A 22,544-nucleotide genomic window follows, 5' to 3' on the forward strand; every position below is an offset into this window, starting at 1 on the left:
AGGTTCATATTAGCAGTACATTAACAGCATATTGGCTGCATTATGTTTCCTAATCCCAACTTCTTTCTTGTAAGTAAAGAAACATGTTTTTTCAGGCCAATACAAAAGCTTGATTACATCACATAACGCTTACTCTGAGCCCAAGACAACTGAATAAAGCAGGAGGAGGTGGTGGGTTGAATGAACAGTTCCAACTGACGCATGATGCCAGCAGCATTTGCATTTGTCCTTGTGGGAAGTAGGAAGTAGGCAGTGACACATTCCATTCAGATCCAGATAGAGGGCATCCACCTGGCTCATTAATGGGCCAGGCAGAGTGGAGGAGAGAGCCCTGTCGTTAGCTCTACAAAGGCTCTAGTAGTAGAAAGCATCCTGCATCTGCAGAGGCATGGCTATAGGCCTAGAACACACGCAGCCTTGGTCTCATCACCCACCAGTCACTTAGCATTAAATAACTACATCCACCTCTACACTGCACCATAGGAGAAACCTTTGAAGATCCCTTTTTAGTTCCAGGTAGAACCCTTTTGGGTTTCATGTAGAACCCTTTCCACAGAGGGGAACCAAAAAGGATTATCGTATGGGGACAGCCAAAGAACCCTTTTGGAACCCTTTTTTCTAAGAGTGTAAAGAAGGCTAACACCAGCGTATCAAAGAGGAACTCTGATAAAGCCTGGTTAATGACTGCTTGCCTTATCATTATCCATTTCCTGGTAGGGTGGAATAGTAGGAGGGTAATGTGAGGTCATTAACATTACGTTGGGCTTGTAGTAGCTAACAGTAACATTACGTTGGGCTAGTAGTAGTCCTACCTGTGCTTTCCTCACACTCTCCTTCACCCCCACCATCTTCTGTTCCACGCTGACTCCTGTGTCTCCTGACAGCAGTTTGAAACGCCTGTCCAGCATCTGCAGTGCCTATGAGGAAGGTAGACAGAGGTTACACAAGGTCAAGCTCCCGAACCAGAGGTAAACAGAGATTTCGCCCACTACTCACCCTATCTCCATGTGAGATGATCTTGTAGTCTTTGGCAGCCTTAGCAGACCACTTGCGGGCCTCCTTGTCCAAACAGCTCTCCCCCTCAGCACTGGAGCTATGTTGCTTCAGAATGCACACCTTTAGAAAGAACAGGAGGTGAAGCTGGGATTATCTCACACACAAAATACTATATGGAAATCTCAACAATTTCACCTCAATCAGGGTTTTATTCAAACAGCTTTGTGGATATTAATTGTGATATAATGGTGTTTACATGGTAATCAAGAACAGTGGTACTACAGTGAGCCACACCTTGTCTTTAGGGGCAACCTGGAAGTGAAAGCCGGCTGTTCTGGTGAAGACCGGGAACTCCTGGAGGAAGATCTGGATGTTCTGTTCTCTAGACACCTATCAGAGAACCAAACAAACGTCCTGACCTTAGTTCCTTTTTTATGTCTCTATTTTAGTTTGGTCAGGGCGTGAGTTGGGGTGGGCATTCTATGTTTTGTATTTCTGGTTTTGGCCTGGTATGGTTCCCAATCAGAGGCAGCTGTCAATCGTTGTCTCTGATTGAGAACCATACTTAGGAAGCCTGTTTTCCCACTATGGGTTGTGGGTAGTTATTTTCTGTTTAGTGTGTTTTGCACCTGACGGAGCTGTTTCGGTTGTTTCTTTTATTCCTTGTTGTATTTAGTGTTCAGTTTATTAAAATAATGATGAACACTTACCACGCTGCATCTTGGTCCTCACCTTCTTCCACCAACAGTCATTACACAAACCCTCATTACCTCCACGTTGGCACATTATTTATTACATAGTTCACTACTTTGGGCCAAAGCCCTATGGGCCCTTGTCAAAAGTAATGCAATATATAGGGAATATGGTGTTATTTGCGACACAGACACTAGTTCACATGTCTCCCATAGAACAGAACATCAGTCAGTGGTCTGTCTGGCCTCCATCAGCAATGCCCAGGTGAGGAATGTCACAGCTCTGGGTATTACAGTGGGGCTACTGTCTGTGGAAGGTTTTTACTGTGAAAAGGGCTTCAGTGGATCCCACGCACGGCCTCACCTTGGTGTAGTTCTCGCAGATCTTGCTAAAGTTACTATGCGTTGACCGGCAGGTGTCGATCTCTGTGCAGCACAAGAGAGTGAAGTGTTCTCGGATTTGCTCATACAGGTCACTGTCCAGTCTCTGTTGAGTAAACGACAGAGGTGAGAGCTGGGGTTATAGCCAAAGCCCTGATGCAATACAAAATCAGAGGTGATTTGAGATTTCCTTATTTTCCAATGTTTCAGTCATTCCAATGTTTCAGTCTGAGGGATTTGAATCAACTGATTCATAATGAATTACATTGGTTACTGCAATAACAAGAGTTGAGTCACTGAGTGATATTTCCCTTGATTGAGACATAGACACTTTCAAGAAGATTGTTGTCTTATGAATGTTCTGAGGGGGAAATACCCCTGAAATGAATGGTTTCTACTGAGCTGAATTTATGACTCACCTGATTACTTTGCAAAGGTAAAAAGCCAAAAAGGAACATTTGAGGATTTCCTATTTGGATGAATTTCAGTGTAGTTTGTGCTCTCCACTCTACAGCTAAGACAACCACAATGGGACAGGAAATTATGTCAACTAGCAGTGACTCATCACAAACAAAAAAGGAAGTTTTTTTCACTGACAGGAGGTACATCTGAGGGGACGATGCAGTGTGTTCAGTCTTATGACAGACTCATGATGAGAATCAAGAGAGACAGTATGCCGTTAGGAGATGCCAGGTGGTCTTACCCTCATGATGGCAGGCAGCTCTGCAGTGTAGTAGTACTGGTGATGAGAGTTGACGGCAGACAGTGTTAGAAGGTACTCATTACGCACCTCTGTCAGTCTCTGGTCACACTCCCTCAGCCTGGTATTCAGCTGAACAACGTTTACAGGGAGTGAGTTGAGGATAAAATATGTTTCATTATTACAATCAATTCTACTATCAAAATGTGTTTGATTTGATAGGTAATCAATAGGCAAAGTGCAAGGTGACTAAGAAGAGTATAATATTCAACAGCGCAAATGCATTATTCCTACATGTTTTATTGAAGACATTTCTTCATAGTAAAGCATATAACAGATAAAACACGATTTGCCCTTTCAGAAATATGTATACTCGGCCTCCCGGGTGGCGCAGTGGTTAAGGGCGCTGTACTGCAGCGCCAGCTGTGCCATCAGAGTCCCTGGGTTCACACCCAGGCTCTGTCGTAACCGGCCACGACCGGGAGGTCCGTGGGGCGACGCACAATTGGCCTAGCGTTGTCCGGGTTAGGGAGGGCTTGGTCGGTAGGGATATCCTTGTCTCATCGCACACCAGCGACTCCTGTGGCGGGCCGGGTGCAGTGAGCGCTAACCAAGGTTGCCAGGTGCACGGTGTACCCTCCGACACATTGGTGCGGCTGGCTTCCGGGTTGGATGCGCGCTGTGTTAAGAAGCAGTACGGCTGGTTGGGTTGTGTATAGGAGGACGCATGACTTTCAACCTTTGTCTCTCCTGAGCCCGTACGGGAGTTGTAGTGATGAGACAAGACAGTAGCTACTACAACAATTGGATACCATGAAATTGGGGAGAAAAAAGGGCAAAAAATATATTTTACATTAAAAAATGTAAATACAAATATGTATACTCTCTGTGTACTAACTAGCCAGGTGACACTTATGTGGCGGTGGTGGGGTACTTCAGCATGTGTCAGCCTACAGTAGCCTACCTTTGAACTCATTTTCTGCAAGCCTGTCCTAAAATGGAAAATTCCATGGTCACTCTTCTTGAATCTGAAAAAGGTCACATGATAGAAATAATCAAACCAAGACTCTTAATGACATTATTATAAATAATAATCGATAGACATAAAATATGCATCAACCACGTATCTGAACTAAAATGCAATGACTACAGGTTTACAGAACATTTAACATGCCACTACTTGCTCCCTCTCAGATGATGAATAATTTAACTATGTTACAAGTAGCCTTGAAGGCCCACTTTCAGTCAAAAATTTGATTTTCCTGTGTGTTCTATATATTTACATACTATGATGTTGGAACAATACTATGAAATTGTGAAAATCATGATAATGCCCTTTTAGAGTAAGAGCTGTTTGAAAAGACCACCTGAAATTTCAACCTGTTTTGGTGGGATGGAGTTTTGGTCTCCCATGGTGACATCACCAGGTGGTACAGTGCCTTGCAAAAGTATTCATCCCCCTTGGCATTTTTCCTATTTTGTTGCATTACAACCTGTAATTTAAATGGATTTAAATTGAACTCGTATAGAATTTCCATGTGGATGGGGATACTGGGAAAAAAAATGGTAGACTTTCAGGTACTCAACAAGAAGGTCTGATTTCAGTATTACTAAAACAGGAAGTAAGTAAGTAAGTATAAAGATCCAGTCCATTTAAAAAACTGGAGGCCTCTTACACTTCAATGTGGTGATATGAAAATCCTGGCAAAATGCATAGCACATAGAATAAAAGTTTGACCAGATATTGTTCATCCTGATACTATTTTTTTTACATGAACAATATATTGGAGATCATATACGACAATTACTTGAAACAACTGAATATTATGAAACATCAAAGATACCAGGTCTGATCTACATAGCAGATTTTGAAAAGGCGTTTGATAAAGTACGGCTACTTTAATTTTGGTGAATCTCTTACACAATAGGTTCAAGTTATGTACAGCAACCCCAGATGCAAAATAGTGAATAATTGTTACTTCTCAGAAAGTATTGAGCTTTTAAGAGGAGTAAAACAAGGCTGTCCATTGTCTCCATATCTATTTATAATGGCCATTGAATGCTAGCTATTAAAATTAGATCCAACAAAAACATCAAGGGGTTAGAAATCCAGGGGATAAAAACAAAAAAGTGTCAATTTATGCCGATGACTCAAGTTTTTTCTAAAGTCTGCAATCGGGATCCCTGCACATTGAAGATCTTGATCACTTTTTTAACCTCTCTGGACTAAAACCTAATTATGACAAGTGTACCATATTACGTATTGGATCGTTAAAAGACACAGTGTTTACGCTACCGCAACACCTGTTGTAACAAATCAAATGTGATTTGTAGTTTATCAATAAAATGGGCGGATGGTGAAGTAGACATACTTGGTATTCACATCTCAAAAAATATAAATGAACTTACCACAATCAATTTCAACAGACAGTTTGCAAAAATAGATAAGATTCTGCAGTCATGGAAAAATAGAAAAATATACCGGTTTCATTTGAGGACCAACATATTGACAGCTGCGCCATGCAGGTTGCAAAATAAATGGGAAGAGGTTTTCGATTTACCGATTCCATGGCACATGGTTTATGAACTGGTACAAAAAAACAACACTTCATTCAACACTTAAGAGTTTTTCAATTTAAATTATTAAACAAAATTCTTGCCATCAACAGAAAGTATTAACTTTTCCACATTTTGTTATGTTACAGCCTTCTTCTAAAATGGATTAAATGTAAATGCTTGGTCATTATGGGGTATTGTGTGTATATTGATGAGGGGGGAAAAAACTATTTAATCAATTTTCGAATAAGGCTGTAACCTAAGAAAATGTGGAAAAAGTCAAGGGTTCTGAATACTTTTCGGGGGCACTGTATATGGGGCATACAACAGTCTCAGCTTTGTAGATATTGCTGCGATGAGACAGAATCACTAGATCATTTATTCTGGTATTGCCCCTATGTAGCTTGTTGCTAGTCACAGGTTCAGGAATGGTTAAAAAAATCACAACCTTCACTTAAAATTAACCTTAGAAATAGTGGTGTTGGGCGATTTGGTCAGTCAATAAATAATATGATAATACTCGTGGGAATGGCTTTCATCTTTAGCTCACAATCTGTCGATACTATACGATTAGAAAGGTTGAAAATGTATATAAAACATCACAGAAGCTATTTTTGTTAATTATTCGCCATTTTAATAAAAAATTATCACATCTTCATTGTTACCCAGAAATAATTTGATATTGAGATAAAAACGTCTGCATTGGACCTTTAAGGCTGTCACATGGGAACAAAGCAGGGCTAGAGTAAGAGTATTACTGGAAAATCAATGAGTGGCTGGTGGGTCTGCATAACCACATCCATAGCCTCACCTTGTGAGCAAAACATTTTAGCAGCCAACCTCGTGGCAGCGAAGATTATTGCTTTTAGTTTTATAGTTCATTTCCTGCTATTCCACACATTTTACCATGGTGAGGAGAGAAGATTTAGCAATTTTATAACTCATTTCATGCATGGGGCAGAGAGAAATTTTGCAGTTTATAATATGAAAACTGATGATCAATGGTTGGTAATTCGACCATGCTTACTAAAAGTTTAGATAGCTGGCCGCTAGATTAATTTACCAATCTAAAAGAAAGTTGCTGACATGGGCTAATTTAGTGACTGCTGATGCACAACCACATTTCGAAATTGCACCTTGAATATTATATTATTCTAACTCTCAACAGTAAGTTGAGACCCCGACTGTGTCCCCCCCCCCCCCAAAAAATACATTTGACTTACTTCATCTTTTTAATTATCTACAAAAAGGGGGACCACGTGCCGCATGCCTCCAGTTGCCCATTCCTGGTATAACATACAGTAGTATATGGATGGATATTGCACACTGATCGTAAAAACAGACTAACTCCATTCCAAATCAACCTATTTCCTACATAGTGCGCTACTTTTGACCAGGCTCACACTCAGACTTACTTGGCCTGTGCGTCAGCAGCTTTCTCCCTGGCCACGTTAGCCATGTGACTCAGCTGGTAGTATCTCTTCTTGACCTTGTGGAGCTCTCGTAGTGCATCCACTACCTCACCCTGTACTCTCTGCAGCTGCTCTAGACCCTGTAGGGCAACACAACGCATCATATTATTACAATGTAATACAACAATATGCATGGGCGGAACAGCGTATAGGGGTGACTGAAGGAGGAACACACTGCATTTAAACTACGTCAAACTGTCTCTAGATTGACAGATTCAACAAATCCAATAGATTCAACGCTGGTTACGTTGTGCAAAAGGCAGGTTTTAAATGATAAATACTGTCCGTAGTTTAACAGTGCATGTAGCATGTGGAGGTCAAGGCTGTACAAGTGTAAGGGTTTTTCCAGGGTTTTCCACTGCTTGAATAGTAACCTTTAGATCACAATATTTTCAACGCTAACAAGTGACTCACGTTCCTGCTTTGTTTGATTCTCTGTCATTAACAACAACTACCACAAAGTAGCATAAAAGTCGAGAGGAAGTCGTCAGTAAGTACTGGTGCCTTTCCTAATAAGGTATAGAGAAAATGAAAGGCTTTGGCTGTTTGTGTTAGATTGTCTTAGAGTGTATTTCCCTCCTCAAAAAAAGTGAAAGTATGACGTGAGAAAACCTCTGGTGATGAGTTGTGTGGTTTTGTGAATGGAGACATTGTGGGCTTCATGAAAACTCCACTCAAAAACTACCTAATATGTATTTTTTCATGATGATGTGGCAAGTGACGCTTCCTGAAAGACCAATCATCTAGAAAACTTGACTGCTGACATGCAAATCATTTTTAGTACTGTATCAAGAGAGGACTAATGGAGAACAAAAATATTGTTTTTGGAGTGGATTTCTTTCTTTAAAACAGCATGCTCCGGTTACATAATGGAATCATTTTCATAAGGAGGAAGCTATCATAAGCTACACTCTCTTTTAACCTATATATGTGTCGGGGGGATAGGGTCAGTCTGTTATATCTGGAGTATTTCTCCTGTCTTATCCCGCTGTCCTGTGTGAACTTAAGTATGCTCTCTCTAATTCTCTCTTTCCTTCTTTCTCACTCTCGGAGGACCTGAGCCCTAGGACCATGCCTCAGGACTACCTGGCATGATGACTCCTTGTTGTTCCCAGTCCACCTGGTTTCAACTGTTCTTCCTGCGGCTATGACCTGTTCACTGGGATTACTATTATTTGACCATGCTGGTCATTTATGAACATTTGAACATCTTGGCCATGTTCTGTTATAATCTCCACCCGGCACAGCCAGAAGAGGACTGGCCACCCCTCAGTCTGGTTCCTCTCTAGGTTTCTTCCTAGGTTTTGGCCTTTCTAGGGAGTTTTTCCTAGCCACCGTGCTTCTACACCTGCATTGCTTGCTGTTTGGGGTTTCAGGCTGGGTTTCTGTACAGCACTTTGATATATCAGCTGATGTAAGAAGGGCTTTATAAATACATTTGATTTAGATTTATTTTAAATAAAGGCACCCCCCCCCCCAAAAAAAGAGTAGATGAATTCTAGTAGGCTTGATGTGAGTGTGTTCAAGCTGTTGATAAATCAAACAAGCTTTCACAGACTCCAAAACCATTTCTACACAATGTTCTCAGCTTAGTGAAGCCTGATGAAGAAAATGTACAGTTGTGAATAGATTATTTGTCTAAAAACATGCTTTTTCTTCTATCTGGTTACTCAGACTAGGCTGCACTGCAATGTGGATCATACATTATTTCAGTGCATCCTCCAATAAGCCACTGCACAGCTCAGCTCACCCTCTTGGCCTTCAGCTCCTTGACTGCCCTCAGGCTCTTCAGAGCGTCGGCAGTGAGTGAGCGATATCCGTCGGCCGCCGTGAGACGACACACTCCACTCTGTGCCGTGGCCTCAATCAGAGACCTCCACACAGCAAACACACTCCTGGCAGTATACACACAGACAGAAAGAGAGCGGTGTTATTACACCAGCACTATGGAATCCCCCTGATGTTAGACTGTGTTATTAGGGACGGGAGCATCTTCAATCATGAATAATTACAGTATTTGACAGATATTTCCTTCATATATATCTATGAAACTCTGAACGTAACTTGTTTTACTAAAATGGGGGTTGGAATGGCTGAGAGTAAAAAGGTCATTAACATGTAGCGGGATCAAACTATCAAGCTTATGATAGGTTACCCAGAGTTCAAAGAGTCTCCCTTGCCTCTTTGCCAGTCTTTCCTCTGGAACTGTATGGCCAGTCTCTGGAGGGCCTGAGAGAGAAGGATATGCTTTATTAAAGATGATAGGAAACACAATCAGGGATATTTCATTACATTCACCTTATAAACCTTGTTGTAACCCATAAATATGAATTTGGTTGGAGTGCAAGTGCAGGACCCAGCCTAAAGTGAACACGTCTTGTTTTTGTGTACAGGATAACATGTAGATTTGGAGCGAAAAGCAGAGTTTTTTATCAATACTAGAAGCTCTGCACTCGAGGCTCCTGGTGGAACATCAACACCCCAGTGAAAACATCGCTATCCAGTGTTCACTTCCTGTTTCAGATTAACTCACTGCCGACTTCAGAGAAGTGATCCAGGAGCTTGGCTCAGAAACACACTAGCTCCTTCACACCAAGACATCAAATAGCAGAGCCGCTACGCACCACCAGTAGTACTAAAGCCACAGACCACTTTTATTCTGAACTTTTCAGATGTGGAGGGATCGGTTCACAGGCCCTTATTTCACCATCGCCACCCTGCTACATTCCCCATGGTGCAAGGGTCTGAGGTGAAAACACTGGTCTGAGTGTGTAGGTTAACATTATTACAACTGTTAGACCTACTCCATAGGTCCAATGTTAATGCATTGTTAACAACAAACAGAACCAAGTGACAGCACCACAGGACACTCATTTCACTACAGAAACTAACTAGAAACCACAATGGTCAGAGGCAAGTTCAAAGTCCACGGCAACAAGTGGATAGGAGACTCAATAGGAATGCTCTCATGAACAGACACTACAGGAAGTTGCTACAGTAGCTATACCCCAGCTAGGCATGTTAGAAAAGTAAAAGGGTCCGTTTAGTGTATCTAAAGCAGACATTTCCACAGCCATTTAATGAAGTTATCAGCTTATCAAACACCCTATTATGTAAATCTTCTCAGAATGACGTACACCATGGATAACTCCATCGGGAAACATCCAATGGGACATCAGCACAATATGGGACATAATTATCACTGTTGTTTCTGGTTCCTGTGACAGATGCATACCTTGTGTTGTATTCCCCTGCCTTGCTTATGGACAACACCAAGGTCCCTGAAATACTCACTAATATCTGAATCAATATCTGAATGCATTCCATTTCAAAACATTCAATATGAGTGCTTTGAGTAATGCTTTTAATGTGGGGAGGAGGGTGGTAAGAGTGTTGCTTAAAATAGTTGTTGCGAGGATGCCACTAAAAACAGGTTAGTGTCCAAATACTCCAACCCCATTTCAGCTCAATGATACGCCACTCTACAAGATGTCCCAAGGTCGTATCACATGGTTTACTGCCCCCCATCACTGGAGAGATGAACATAAGACACGGACATACACCCAACTGAGCACAAATGTCAATTCAACGTCAATTCCACGTTTCGCTGAAACAATGTTGATTCAACCAGTGTGTGCCCAGTGGGACCTGACCACGGCTTGTCAATCAGCATCAACATTATGGGAGCCCTCTCACCTGACTGTACTCTTGTTCTATGGCAGCACGCTGTTTACTGAAGGACCTGGACAGAGAAAAATAAACATCACATCTAGGATATGTCAGTGAACTGCATTTAGGCAGTAATTATATCATCTATCCATCTATATATATATATATATATGTATATATCTCCGAGAGATAATTGTCAGAGAGCATTAGTCAGCATATACCTCTGTAAACACCCAGGAGGCCTGACCACATGCTAGACATCTGAAGATGTGTTCATAAATCGTTCTGTTTCACTCAGCATCGTTCGTGTATATTGGTTCTTGTTGTGATTACACTGGAGTCATACACACAATATTATCAAATATGTACGGTATGTATTATACAAACACAGGCTTCTGTAGGATGGGGGGGAAGGGGGGACAAGCAGGAGCAGGGTAGGGTAGATGGAGTAGGGGGTGGGACAGTGGGCCTTGGTGATGCAGGGTAAGTCAGGGTATGGCAGAAACAGGTAGGGAGGATGGGGCAGGGTGGGACAGGATGGTCACACCTGATGTCCTCCAGCAGTTCTACCTCCTGCTGCTGTTTGCTCTGCAGCCGCCCCACTTGCTCCGCAAAGGCCATCTTCACCTGCTGGGTCTCCTTCACCTGTCAATCAAAACAGTGACACATACCTGTATCAGGACCGGCCAGCACCGGGACTAAATCAAATCAAAGTTTATTCGTCACGTGCACAGTGGATGTAAACAGTACAGTCTATCCAGTCAATAAAAATAAGTGATTATAATTTACAGTGAGGTCCAAAAGTATTGGGACAGATAAAATGTTTTTGTTGTTTTGTCTCTGTACTCCAGGACTTTAGATTTGAAATTATACAATGACTATGAGGTAAAAGTGCAGACTGTCAGCTTTAATTTCAGGGTATTCTTATCCATATCAGGTGAATCGTTTAGAAATTACAGCACTTCTTCTACGTAGTATTAGACGGGGCAAGGACTCTTCAATGTGTCGAAATTGTTCCGCAGGGATGTTGGCCCATGTTGATTCCAATGCTTCCCACAGTTGTGTCAAGTTGGCTGAATGTCCCTTGGGTGGTGGACCATTTTTGATACACGGGAAACTGTTGAGCATTAAAAACCCAGCGGCATTGCAGTTCTTGACAGAAACCGGTGCACCTGGCACCTACTACCATACCCCGTTCAAAGGCACTTACATTGTTATGTCTTGCCCATTGACCCTCTGAATGGCACACACACACAATCCATGTCTCAATTGTCTCAAGGCTTTAAAATATTTCTTTAACCTTTCTCCCCTGCATCTACACTGATTGAAGTGGATTTAACAAGTGACAGTCCTGGTCAGTCTATGTCATGGAAAGTGTTCTTAATGTTTTGTATACTCAGTGTACAGTTGAAGTCGGAAGTTTACATACACTTAGTCATTAAAACTTGTTTTTCAACCACTCTACAAATTTCTTGTTAACAAACTATAGTTTTGGCAAGTTGGGTTAGGACATCTATTTTGTGCATGACACAAGTCATTTTTCCAACAATTGTTTACCAACAGATTATTTCACTTATAATTCACTGTATCATAATTCCAGTGGGTCAGGAGTTTACATACACTAAATTGACTGTGCCTTTAAACAGCTTGGAAAATTCCAGAAAATGATGTCATGGCTTAAGAAGCTTCTGATAGGTTAATTGACATCATTTGAGTCAATTGGAGGTGTACCTGTGGATGTATTTCAAGGCCTACCTTCAAACTCAGTGCCTCTTTGCTTGACATCATGGGAAAATGCCAAGTTCTCAGAAAAAAAATGGTAGACCTCCACAAGTCTGGTTCATCTTTGGGAAAAATTTCCCCACGCCTGGTACCACGTTCAGCTGAACAAACAATAGTACGCAAGTATAAACACCATGGGACCACGTAGCCGTCATACCGCTCAGGAAAAAGACGCGTTCTGTCTCCTAGAGGGACTTTGGTGCGAAAAGTGCAAATCAATCCCGGAACAATAGCAAAGGACCTTGTGAAGATACTGGAGGAAACAGGTACAAATGTATCTATTTCCACAGTAAAACAAGTCCTATATCGACATAACCTGAAAGGCTGCTCAGCAAGGAAGAAGCCACTGCTCCAAAGCCGCCGTAAAAAAGCCATACTATGGTTTGCAACTGCACATGGGGACAAAGATTGTACTTTTTGGAGAAATGTCCTCTGGTCTGATGAAACAAAAATAGAACTGTTTGGCCATAATGACCATCGTTATGTTCGGAGGAAAAAGGGGGAGGCTTGCAAGCCGAAGAACACCATACCAACCATAAAGCACGAGGGTGGCAGCATCATGTTGTGGGGGTGCTTTGCTGCAGGAGGGACTGGTGCACTTCACAAAATAGATGGCATCATGAGGCAGGAAAATGATGTGGATATATTAAAGCAACATCAGTCAGGAAGTTAAAGCTTGATCGCAAATGGGTGTTCCAAATGGACAATGACCCCAAGCATATTTCCAAAGTTGTGGCAAAATGGCTTAAGGACAGCAAAGTCAAGGTATTGGAGTGGCCATCACAAAGCCCTGACCTCAACCCTATAGAAAATGTGTGGGCAGAACTGAAAAAGTGTGTGGGAGCAAGGAGGCCTACAAACCTGACTCAGGTACACCAGATCTGTCAGGAGGAATGGGACAAAATTCTAAAAACTTATTGTGGGAAGCTTGTGGAAGGCTACCCGAAACGTTTGACCCAAGTTAAACAATGTAAAGGCAATGCTACCAAATACTAATTGAGTGAATGTAAACTTCTGACCCACTGGGAATGTGATGAAAGAAATAAAAGCTTAAATAAATCATTCACTCTACTATTATTCTGACATTTCACATTCTTAAAATAAAGTGGTGATCCTAACTGACCTAAAACAGGGAATTTTTACTAGGATTAAATGTCAGGAATTGTGAAAAACCGAGTTTAAATGTATTTGGCTAAGGTGTATGTAAACTTCCGACTTCAACTGAATATGTGTTTTAAAGTAGTCAAAAGTTGTATATCTGGTTCCATATTCATAGCATGAAATGACTACAACAAGCTTGTGACTCTACCAATGATGGATGCATTTGCAGTTTGTTTTGGTTGTGTTTCAGATTATTTTGTGCCCAATAGAAATGAATGGTACATAATGCATAGTGTTCTTTTGTAGTCACTTTTATTGTAAATAAGAATATGTTTCTAAACACTTCTACATTAATGTGGATGCTACCATGGTTAATGGATAATCATGACTGAAATGTGAATGATGAGTGAGAAAGTTACAGATGCACAAAGACCATACCCCCAAGACATGCTAACCTCTCACCATTACCAATAACAGGGGAGGTTATAAAACATGTTTTGGGGGGTATGATATTTATGGGGGTGAGTGCTGAATTTTTGTCCCAGTCCGCCTCTGGGTACATCAGCTGAAGACTTCAGTCTGAAGGTCAGAGTCAGCAACATCAGCGAACTAGTAGCCACTTAGCTCCGACACGGAGCCTGTACATGCACTATGTTCATTAATTCTCTATCGCTCTCTCTCTCTCTATCTATCGCTCTGTCTCTCTCTCTCTCTCTTTCTCTCTGTGTTATTGTGAATTGTGGACAACAGAATATAAGCAATTGCAGAATTAATGGTGCAAAATGTGCGTTGAGCATCATAAGGATGCTGACATCATTACTTGTAACCTACGAAAATGCCACAAGTGAAAACGTCCAAATTCAAATTAAGACTACTTCACAGGAGTAGGACTTTTCTAAACATGTTCCACTAAACAGTTCACCTCTTGTGAAATAATTCGCAATAACAACTTGCATTTTCAGAAACTTTACAATTATGTCAAATGTATTGTGCCAAATGAAAATAGAATAGAGATGTCAGCGGTACTTTCAACGTATTTCAACCTCTCTATGGTATTGCCACTTGCCACAGTTAATTTCGTTTGACATAATTGTGAAGTTAAAAACATGTAAATTGTTATTGCAAATTCTTGTAAAATTCTTACCTTTCTGGGAGGAGGTTGCATTTTCGGATTATTTAGCGTCTCCTTTTTATTGAAGCGCAATAGCCTACTTCCCGAAAGCTTTTGACACACTAAAGCATCTCTAGGTAGGTGGAGCATTACTTTGGACTAGCTGTTTTACATGCTCCAAACCCCCCTAATGGAATAGTGCCACCTAGCGGGCACGTATAATGCTGTCCTACAAGAGTTTCACTTTTGATCGCCAGGAGCCACATATGCTGTTAAGTTTTTTTGTTGGAGAGCCTAGAAGAGCCCAGGAAGGTGGCATGAGAAGCTACCTAGGTATGAAGCCACATCAAACAACTCAAGTAGTCCAATGTCCAAAAACATCCAATGATTTCTTTATAGTTTATTACATTATTTGTATAATGTTGGTTTAGGATGAGATAGAAATGGTCTTTGTTTCTAACCACTAGAATTGAAAGATCAACACCAGAAAGTAAAGGTCAACCAACGATATGGCTCTAATATTCTTCACAGATTTATCTGTGATGCACTTTGCCATATATAGACCTACATTCAGACCTAGGCTATAGTATCTAATTTACTGGTCATTTCACAATCCGGTCAATACAGGAACAGCAAACGCAGTAGCAGATATGTCTTCCAGGTGTTAATCCAATTATTAGCAATACAATTTCAAATTGATAAATAGTTAATAAAGAAATGATAAAGAAAATAATATAGAATCAAATGTTGTTATAGTTGATCAGTTGGGTGTAGAGCGGAGGTGTTGATAAATTCGAACACTTGTTTCAGCTGCTGCAGGAACATCTTCGGAGACACCACTGGTTCACAGTGCAGGGCTAGTTGAAAGCCCTTCAATGACAGAGAATAACACATACATCTGGTAAGATCTTTGTAATTGTGAACAATGTAACAGTAATTTCATGGCTTTTCAGTTATCTCTGCCATGTCCAGAATGTCATTATAGTCTAAGAACACTTTTTTTTAACCCCTTTTTTCATGATATCCAGTTGGTAGTTAGAGTCTTGTCCCATTGCTGCAACTCCCGTACGGATATGGGAGAGAGCCATGCGTCCTCCGAATCACGACCCTCTGCACTGCTTCTTGACACAGTGCTCGCTTAACCCGGAAGCCAGCCACACCAATGTGTCAGAGGAAACACTGTACAACTGGTGACCATGTCAGCATGCATGCACCCGGCCCGCCACAGGAGTTGCTAGAGCGCATTGGGACAGGGACATTCCGGCCGGCCAAACCCTCCCCTAACCGCTAGGCCAATTGTGTGTCGTCTCATGGGTCTCCCAGTCGCGGCCAGCTGCGACACAGCCCGGGGTCGAACCCGGATCTGTAATGACGTCTCAAGCACTGCAGTGCTTTAGACCGGTGCGCCACTCGGGGGGCCCATCTAAGAACAATTCAGTGCATTTTGAACAATTCTGTGCATGTTGAGGGGAGATAACTTACCTTGGACCAATGAATCCCTAATCTTTTCTTCAGTAGGCCTGCGATACGATGCACACTCTGCAGTGACTCCAGTCCTTGTTTGAAGTAGTCTGCTGTGCATGTTCCCTATTCAAAGTAACAGAAGAAAAGGGTTACAAAGGTACACATTGCATGGCATCCCACTGGGCACAGACGTCAATTCAATGTCTAATCCACGTTGGTTCAACGTAATTTCATTGAAATTTTGTGGAAGCCATGTTGATTCAACCAGTGTGTGCCCAGTGGGATGGCTCTACTTACTGTAACTCCAATTAACATTTTATGTTTCTCTTACCACTGATGTGATGGGGATTTGGAGACACTGGCATTTTAGATCCTACAGAGATAAGTAAATGTTAGAAAACACAGTTGACAGAATTGTTTAATATAACAATTGTACTGCAATACATACATCTAGGTTAACATTCCTTTAGCAGAGACCAATCCATCACATTAGGAATTCATATACTGTGATATGTAGTGGCAGGTAGCCTAGTGATTAGAGCGTTGGGCCAGTAATCAAAAGGTTGCTGGATCAAGCTGACAAGGTTGTTCCCCGGTAGGCTGTCATTGTAAATAAGAACTTGTTCTTAACTGACTTGCCTAGTTAAATAAAGACAACACAACCAGGTTTTGCTAATTGAAATGAGAAACCAAAGGAAGTTAGTGCAACCTGTGGTAGGAGGCTATGTTGTATCTGTGTGTATTCTGATTGAGATAAGCAATGTCACAAGACAGATTAGAGATGCTCTAGCAGCTTTGCTTTTCAAAAGAAGTGTTTCATGAAGTGCACAGCGTACATAAGAATCAGACAGGCATGTCTAGCAGTGAGATGTGTTTAACCTAGAGTACATTGAAGTGAAGAATAGATTGAGACAATTATCCAAGATTGTTATGGACTCACCATTCCAGATGTGCTGCAGCCTTCAGAACAGTTCTGTGGTTCAGGACACAAAGGTAACATTGGTTACATTACTTTCATCTCTAAAAGTTGTCTGGACTTTTCAATTGTTGAAAATGTTTTTGTGCAATAATAACTGTCTTACCTTAAGTGCTCCATCAATATAAGATTTTATATCTTTAACATGCTCCAGAGATCTTCCTAGGCGTTGTACTGGAGATGAGGCTGCCAGGCTAATCATCATTGAGAGCAGCAGAAGTATTGTACCTTTGTGTATTGCCATTTTTCTATTGATGAACCCAAGTAGACGACTGGTGCCTAATGACTTGGTTCTGGACCTGTGTGGCAGCATTTAAGACCCATTGTTGAAATTTCCAAGCTTTTGGGGAATCCCTGTTGCCAGTTTTCTCACTATAATTATTTGTCATACTATATTCTCCGACACAGGCAACTTTAGTTTGATGCCATGGCATGAGTCTATGTGCCACTGTTAACCACATATCACTGAAATCATTTGTGTCATTTCCTTGGGAAATTGATCTTCCATCTTTCTGGCAGGAACTTAGTCATTATTTACTACTTAGTTTTATTATCTAAACTATTCATTCATTTACATAAAGAGCCTTTGACAATCTTACAGACTAAGAAAATCAGCACCCCATACATATTGACATATCATTTTAAATAGGCAATCAGTGATTGGAACATCAATTTTTTTACTTAAAACTTCATTACACTACACGATCAATTTGATGTTATTTTAATGGACAATAAATGTTATTTTCTTTCAAAAACAAGGACATTTCTAAGTGGCCCCAAACTTTCTAACGGTAGTGTATATAACAATATTAGTGATATATTAATGATATATTCTTGTGTATTTTATTTTATGTGTATTATTATTTGGGAAGGTCTCTTAAGCAAGCATTTCACGCTAAAGTCTACACAAGTTGTATTCAGAACATGTGACATATACAATTGGATTTGATTTGATATATACCCATTGATCCTTGAATATTGTCAGAATGTGTGCATACTGGTAGCGAAGTCAGGTGCAGGAGAGCAGAGATTTGTGAACAGGAGCACACTTTATTTAGGCAAAGTGCAAAACGCGCAGTCACAAGAATGATGTTCAACAATAAACATCTTCATGAAAAAGAACACAGAAAAAACAAGCCAGTCTGGCGCGTCAACAACACACATGTAACACAAACAATATTACACAAAGACATGATGGGGAACAGAGGAATAAATACATGTAGATTGATTGGGGAATGAAAACCAGGTGTGCAGGGAACAAGACAAAACGTCGACCGCCGAACGCTGCCCAAGCAAGGAGAGGAGCCGAATCCGGCGGATGTCGTGACAAATAGAACTTATACATGCCTCATGAGCTTAGTTCAACTGTAGCACCTCATCAGAACCCAAAAATAAAAGCTTGTTTTATTCCATTGTATAAAAAGTAAAACTCTCAACAGACACAATATAGCCTCAAAACATGGTAAAAAACTATATCTGTGATATCATTGTTGGTCAATCCTTGAATCCATAGCTCTGTCTATGAATTTGAGAGTGCTTACATTTCTCCAATCCCATCCCTCAGCTATTTACTGAAACAGTTGTATGAACTGCAGATTGCCCCTTGAACAAGAAATGCCAACCTTTGGTTATAAACAGATGCTATCTTTTACTATACAGCGATGCATGCCGATAGATGGTAAAATAGTTATCAATCAAACATTATTAACCACATCAAACACAACACTTGGCTTTCCCTGTGATGAGCCGTTTACAGAAAATTCTGATGCCCACACCAGCAACGTGCTTTTCAAAAAAGGTCACTCTACACATCAACCTGAATTGCTGACATGCTAGGAAAAAGTGAAGATAAGAACTTGGGTTGAAGAGGTTATTTTCTTTGAAAGCAATACCAACTGCTATGTCATTGTGCACAGACCAAATTTATTAAGGAACTGTCGTTGAAATAACGCTAAAAGGAGTCAAAAAATAACAATTCATTTAAAAACATCATACCTGTTACAGTTATATCACAAATTGATATATTACACTGCATACAAGATGTTAATGGAATGGAATTGAACATACAGTAACATCAGTTAGTTTTCTTCCTCAGCTCAGTCTAGTTTAACAAAACACTGACCTTTTATTAAACAATAGTGAGCTATATTCTTTAGATTAGACTATGGTGAGCTATATTCTTTAGATTAGACTATGGTGAGCTATATTCTTTAGATTAGACAGTGAGCTATATTCTTTAGATTAGACAGTGAGCTATATTCTTTAGATTAGACAGTGAACTATTATTCTTTAGATTAGACTATGGTGAGCTATATTCTTTAGATTAGACTATGGTGAGCTATATTCTTTAGATTAGACTATGGTGAGCTATATTCTTTAGATTAGACTATGGTGAGCTATATTCTTTAGATTAGACTATGGTGAGCTATATTCTTTAGATTAGACAGTGAGCTATATTCTTTAGATTGGACAGTGAACTATTATTCTTTAGATTAGACAGTGAGCTATATTCTTTAGATTAGACTATGGTGAGCTATATTCTTTAGATTGGACAGTGAACTATTATTCTTTAGATTAGACTATGGTGAGCTATATTCTTTAGATTGGACAGTGAACTATTATTCTTTAGATTAGACTATGGTGAGCTATATTCTTTAGATTAGACTATGGTGAGCTATATTCTTTAGATTAGACAGTGAGCTATATTCTTTAGATTAGACTATGGTGAGCTATATTCTTTAGATTGGACAGTGAACTATTATTCTTTAGATTAGACTATGGTGAGCTATATTCTTTAGATTAGACTATGGTGAGCTATATTCTTTAGATTGGACAGTGAACTATTATTCTTTAGATTAGACAGTGAGCTATATTCTTTAGATTAGACTATGGTGAGCTATATTCTTTAGATTGGACAGTGAACTATTATTCTTTAGATTAGACTATGGTGAGCTATATTCTTTAGATTAGACAGTGAGCTATATTCTTTAGATTGGACAGTGAACTATTATTCTTTAGATTAGACTATGGTGAGCTATATTCTTTAGATTAGACTATGGTGAGCTATATTCCTTAGATTAGACAGTGAGCTATATTCTTTAGATTAGACAGTGAGCTATATTCCTTAGATTAGACAGTGAGTTATATTCTTTAGATTAGACAGTGAGCTATATTCCTTAGATTAGACTATGGTGAGCTATATTCTTTAGATTAGACTATGGGGAGCTATATTCTTAAGCAAAGAGTTCATTTCCTTAAATTCTACACATTTGGCCAAGAACGGAGACAAGATTTTGGCATTTTATAAATAACTTCATGCAATTCTACAAATTTTGCCATGAGACGAAGAGAAAAAATTGCAGTTTTATAGCTAATTCCCTGCAGTTCTACATATTTTGCCAAAGGGTGGAAAGAAAATGTTGCTGTTTTTAATATGAGACATGAGCAAGCGTGACTAACAAAATCAATGGAGGCCAGCCGGGCGTGAATTCAACCATGATTAATACAAGTTCAGACTTCAGGCCGCTAGACTAACTTACCAATCTAAAAAATGTTAGCTGAAATGGGCTAATTGAGTGACTATCAGTGACTGACATAAACGAGAAAAAAACTGCTGATGCACAACCAAAATGTTGAAATGTAACTTAATTGATCAACGGGCCTATGAAAGGGGTGTCTGCGGGCCGCCAGTTGCCCATCCCTTCTATAGTGTAACATTTTATTTTACAAGATAGATCAAGTTGCCTGAATTCTAGGTCTAGTCCTGGACAATGTACCTCTATGAGGCACATAACACATAGCAGGGAATTGGTACTGGCTGAAGATCCAACATTGTTGACCATTATGACACAATATAGCTACTCCTCTACATCCTGTTGTGCTCTGTTGATGATGAGGGGATCCAGAATTGATATAGCTACTCCTCTACATCCTGTGTTGTGCTCTGTTGATGATGAAGGGGATCCAGAGTTGATATAGCTACACTTCTACATCCTGTGTTGTGCTCTGTTGATGATGAGGGGATCCAGAATTGATATAGCTACTCCTCTACATCCTGTGTTGTGCTCTGTTGATGATGAAGGGGATCCAGAGTTGATATAGCTACACTTCTACATCCTGTGTTGTGCTCTGTTGATGATGAGGGGATCCAGAGTTGATATAGCTACTCCTCTACATCCTGTGTTGTGCTCTGTTGATGATGAAGGGATCCAGAGTTGATATAGCTACACTTCTACATCCTGTGTTGTGCTCTGTTGATGATGAGGGGATCCAGAGTTTTCCTTTTAACTGCATGGTGATGTCTGAGGGTTGAATGTTGATGTGCTGTAGATTCTTGACCCAATAAAGGGGATTTAAAACTGGTCTATTCATTCAAGGAACTCACTTTTCAGGCTCCCTTCACTGTCTGAGAAGTTCAGCAGCTCCTCCAGCTCATCCCCTGTGTCATCTTCCTCCTCCTCTGCCTCCCGGGACATCTGGGGCTTCCCCTCACCTTTCCCTCCCAACTCCAGGTAGCCCTTGGCTGTGGGGTTAGGCCCTCCGCTCCGTATACCAGCCTCTGCCTTAGCCTTGGTGCCTTGCATTGTAGACGTGTGCTCCTCCCAGACTGGTGTCCCCCCTGGACTGCCACCTCCTGGCCGGGTGCCTGCCTCTCCGCTGGGGGCTTCTGCACTGGGGGCCAGTGACACCGCAGACTTGCTGGTACACAGCCCCATGAAGGTCTGCTTTTCTTGTGCAAGCTTACCCTCACTATTTCTCTCACACACTCCCTAGACTAGTGATGCACTGTGCGTTCTTGATGAGACTGGCTAAAAGTAGGCATTCATACTGGTGTCTGTGTTGCTTCCAAGAGAGGCAGAGGAGCACCCTATTCAGTATTTTCCATAACAGCCGTTTTGAACAGAAGCTTTTGTTCTTCGGGTTCAGCTGGGTTTCAGAGAGCCCTTGACTTAAGACTAGTATCAAGACAGCTTGCCAGGGAAGTCTGTTGGTCGCAGTCACCTCAGCTCTCAGAGCACACACCTAATCTAAATCATAGCATCTCTTAATCATAGCATATACTTATCATGCAGTGTTATTCAGACTATTTGTAAATGCTCTTTTTGGACACAATTTCTCTAAAAAGCTTCCAAAGGTGTGCTGTTAACATTTAATCCGTTTTAAATCAATAAATACATTGATAAAATGGAATAATAATTATTGATGTAGAATTGAATTAATTACAATTATATGGATTAGGAGTCAGGTATAGTTCACAGCTATTAATGTCTCATGGACAAAGAAATGTAACAATTACATGAGATTATAATTCTGGGTTTCCAAGATTACACCACTACAAATGAGCTTTTTCTCTACTCATAATTATGTTTAAAAAGTGAATAATATACCTTTACCGTGTCATTTATTTTTCTCTGAAAGGAGAGAAGAGGCACTTATCTAACAGTGGCATGACCACAGGTGAGCCTCGTTTACCAAATCACTTTGTTGAATTACCACCCTGTTTCAATCCCTCATTATATGGGGGGATTCATTTCTCAAATATTATCTAGTGGGAAAGGTAAAATCATCTTACTGTGATGTTAAAAGTTCTGGATCATTTACTATACAGGATAGTTATGTACAGTTGAGGTCGGAAGTCAGGTTG

At 40.5% G+C, this 22,544-nt stretch overlaps 1 protein-coding gene across 2 annotated transcripts in view; it reads right to left on the minus strand.

Moving 5' to 3' along the window:
- Nucleotides 1–14,586, minus strand: part of LOC109905046 (F-BAR and double SH3 domains protein 1) — a 41,088-nt gene extending 26,502 nt beyond the window's left edge. For both annotated transcript variants that reach the window (XM_020502183.2, XM_031789851.1), the window contains exons 1-12: nucleotides 14,494–14,586; nucleotides 11,014–11,111; nucleotides 10,494–10,539; nucleotides 8,953–9,026; nucleotides 8,548–8,692; nucleotides 6,741–6,877; nucleotides 3,734–3,797; nucleotides 2,773–2,901; nucleotides 2,053–2,175; nucleotides 1,291–1,386; nucleotides 997–1,116; nucleotides 813–917 (exon numbers count right to left, since the gene is read on the minus strand). In XM_020502183.2, the coding sequence (XP_020357772.1) occupies nucleotides 813–917; nucleotides 997–1,116; nucleotides 1,291–1,386; nucleotides 2,053–2,175; nucleotides 2,773–2,901; nucleotides 3,734–3,797; nucleotides 6,741–6,877; nucleotides 8,548–8,692; nucleotides 8,953–9,026; nucleotides 10,494–10,539; nucleotides 11,014–11,111; nucleotides 14,494–14,514 (1,158 nt within the window). In that variant the 5' untranslated portion in view covers nucleotides 14,515–14,586. The remainder of the gene's footprint in view (nucleotides 1–812; nucleotides 918–996; nucleotides 1,117–1,290; nucleotides 1,387–2,052; nucleotides 2,176–2,772; nucleotides 2,902–3,733; nucleotides 3,798–6,740; nucleotides 6,878–8,547; nucleotides 8,693–8,952; nucleotides 9,027–10,493; nucleotides 10,540–11,013; nucleotides 11,112–14,493) is intronic.
- Between the last annotated feature and the right edge of the window lie 7,958 nt (nucleotides 14,587–22,544).

Source organism: Oncorhynchus kisutch, linkage group LG15, assembly GCF_002021735.2.
Source record: "Oncorhynchus kisutch isolate 150728-3 linkage group LG15, Okis_V2, whole genome shotgun sequence".
Taxonomy (NCBI): Eukaryota; Metazoa; Chordata; class Actinopteri; order Salmoniformes; family Salmonidae; genus Oncorhynchus; species Oncorhynchus kisutch.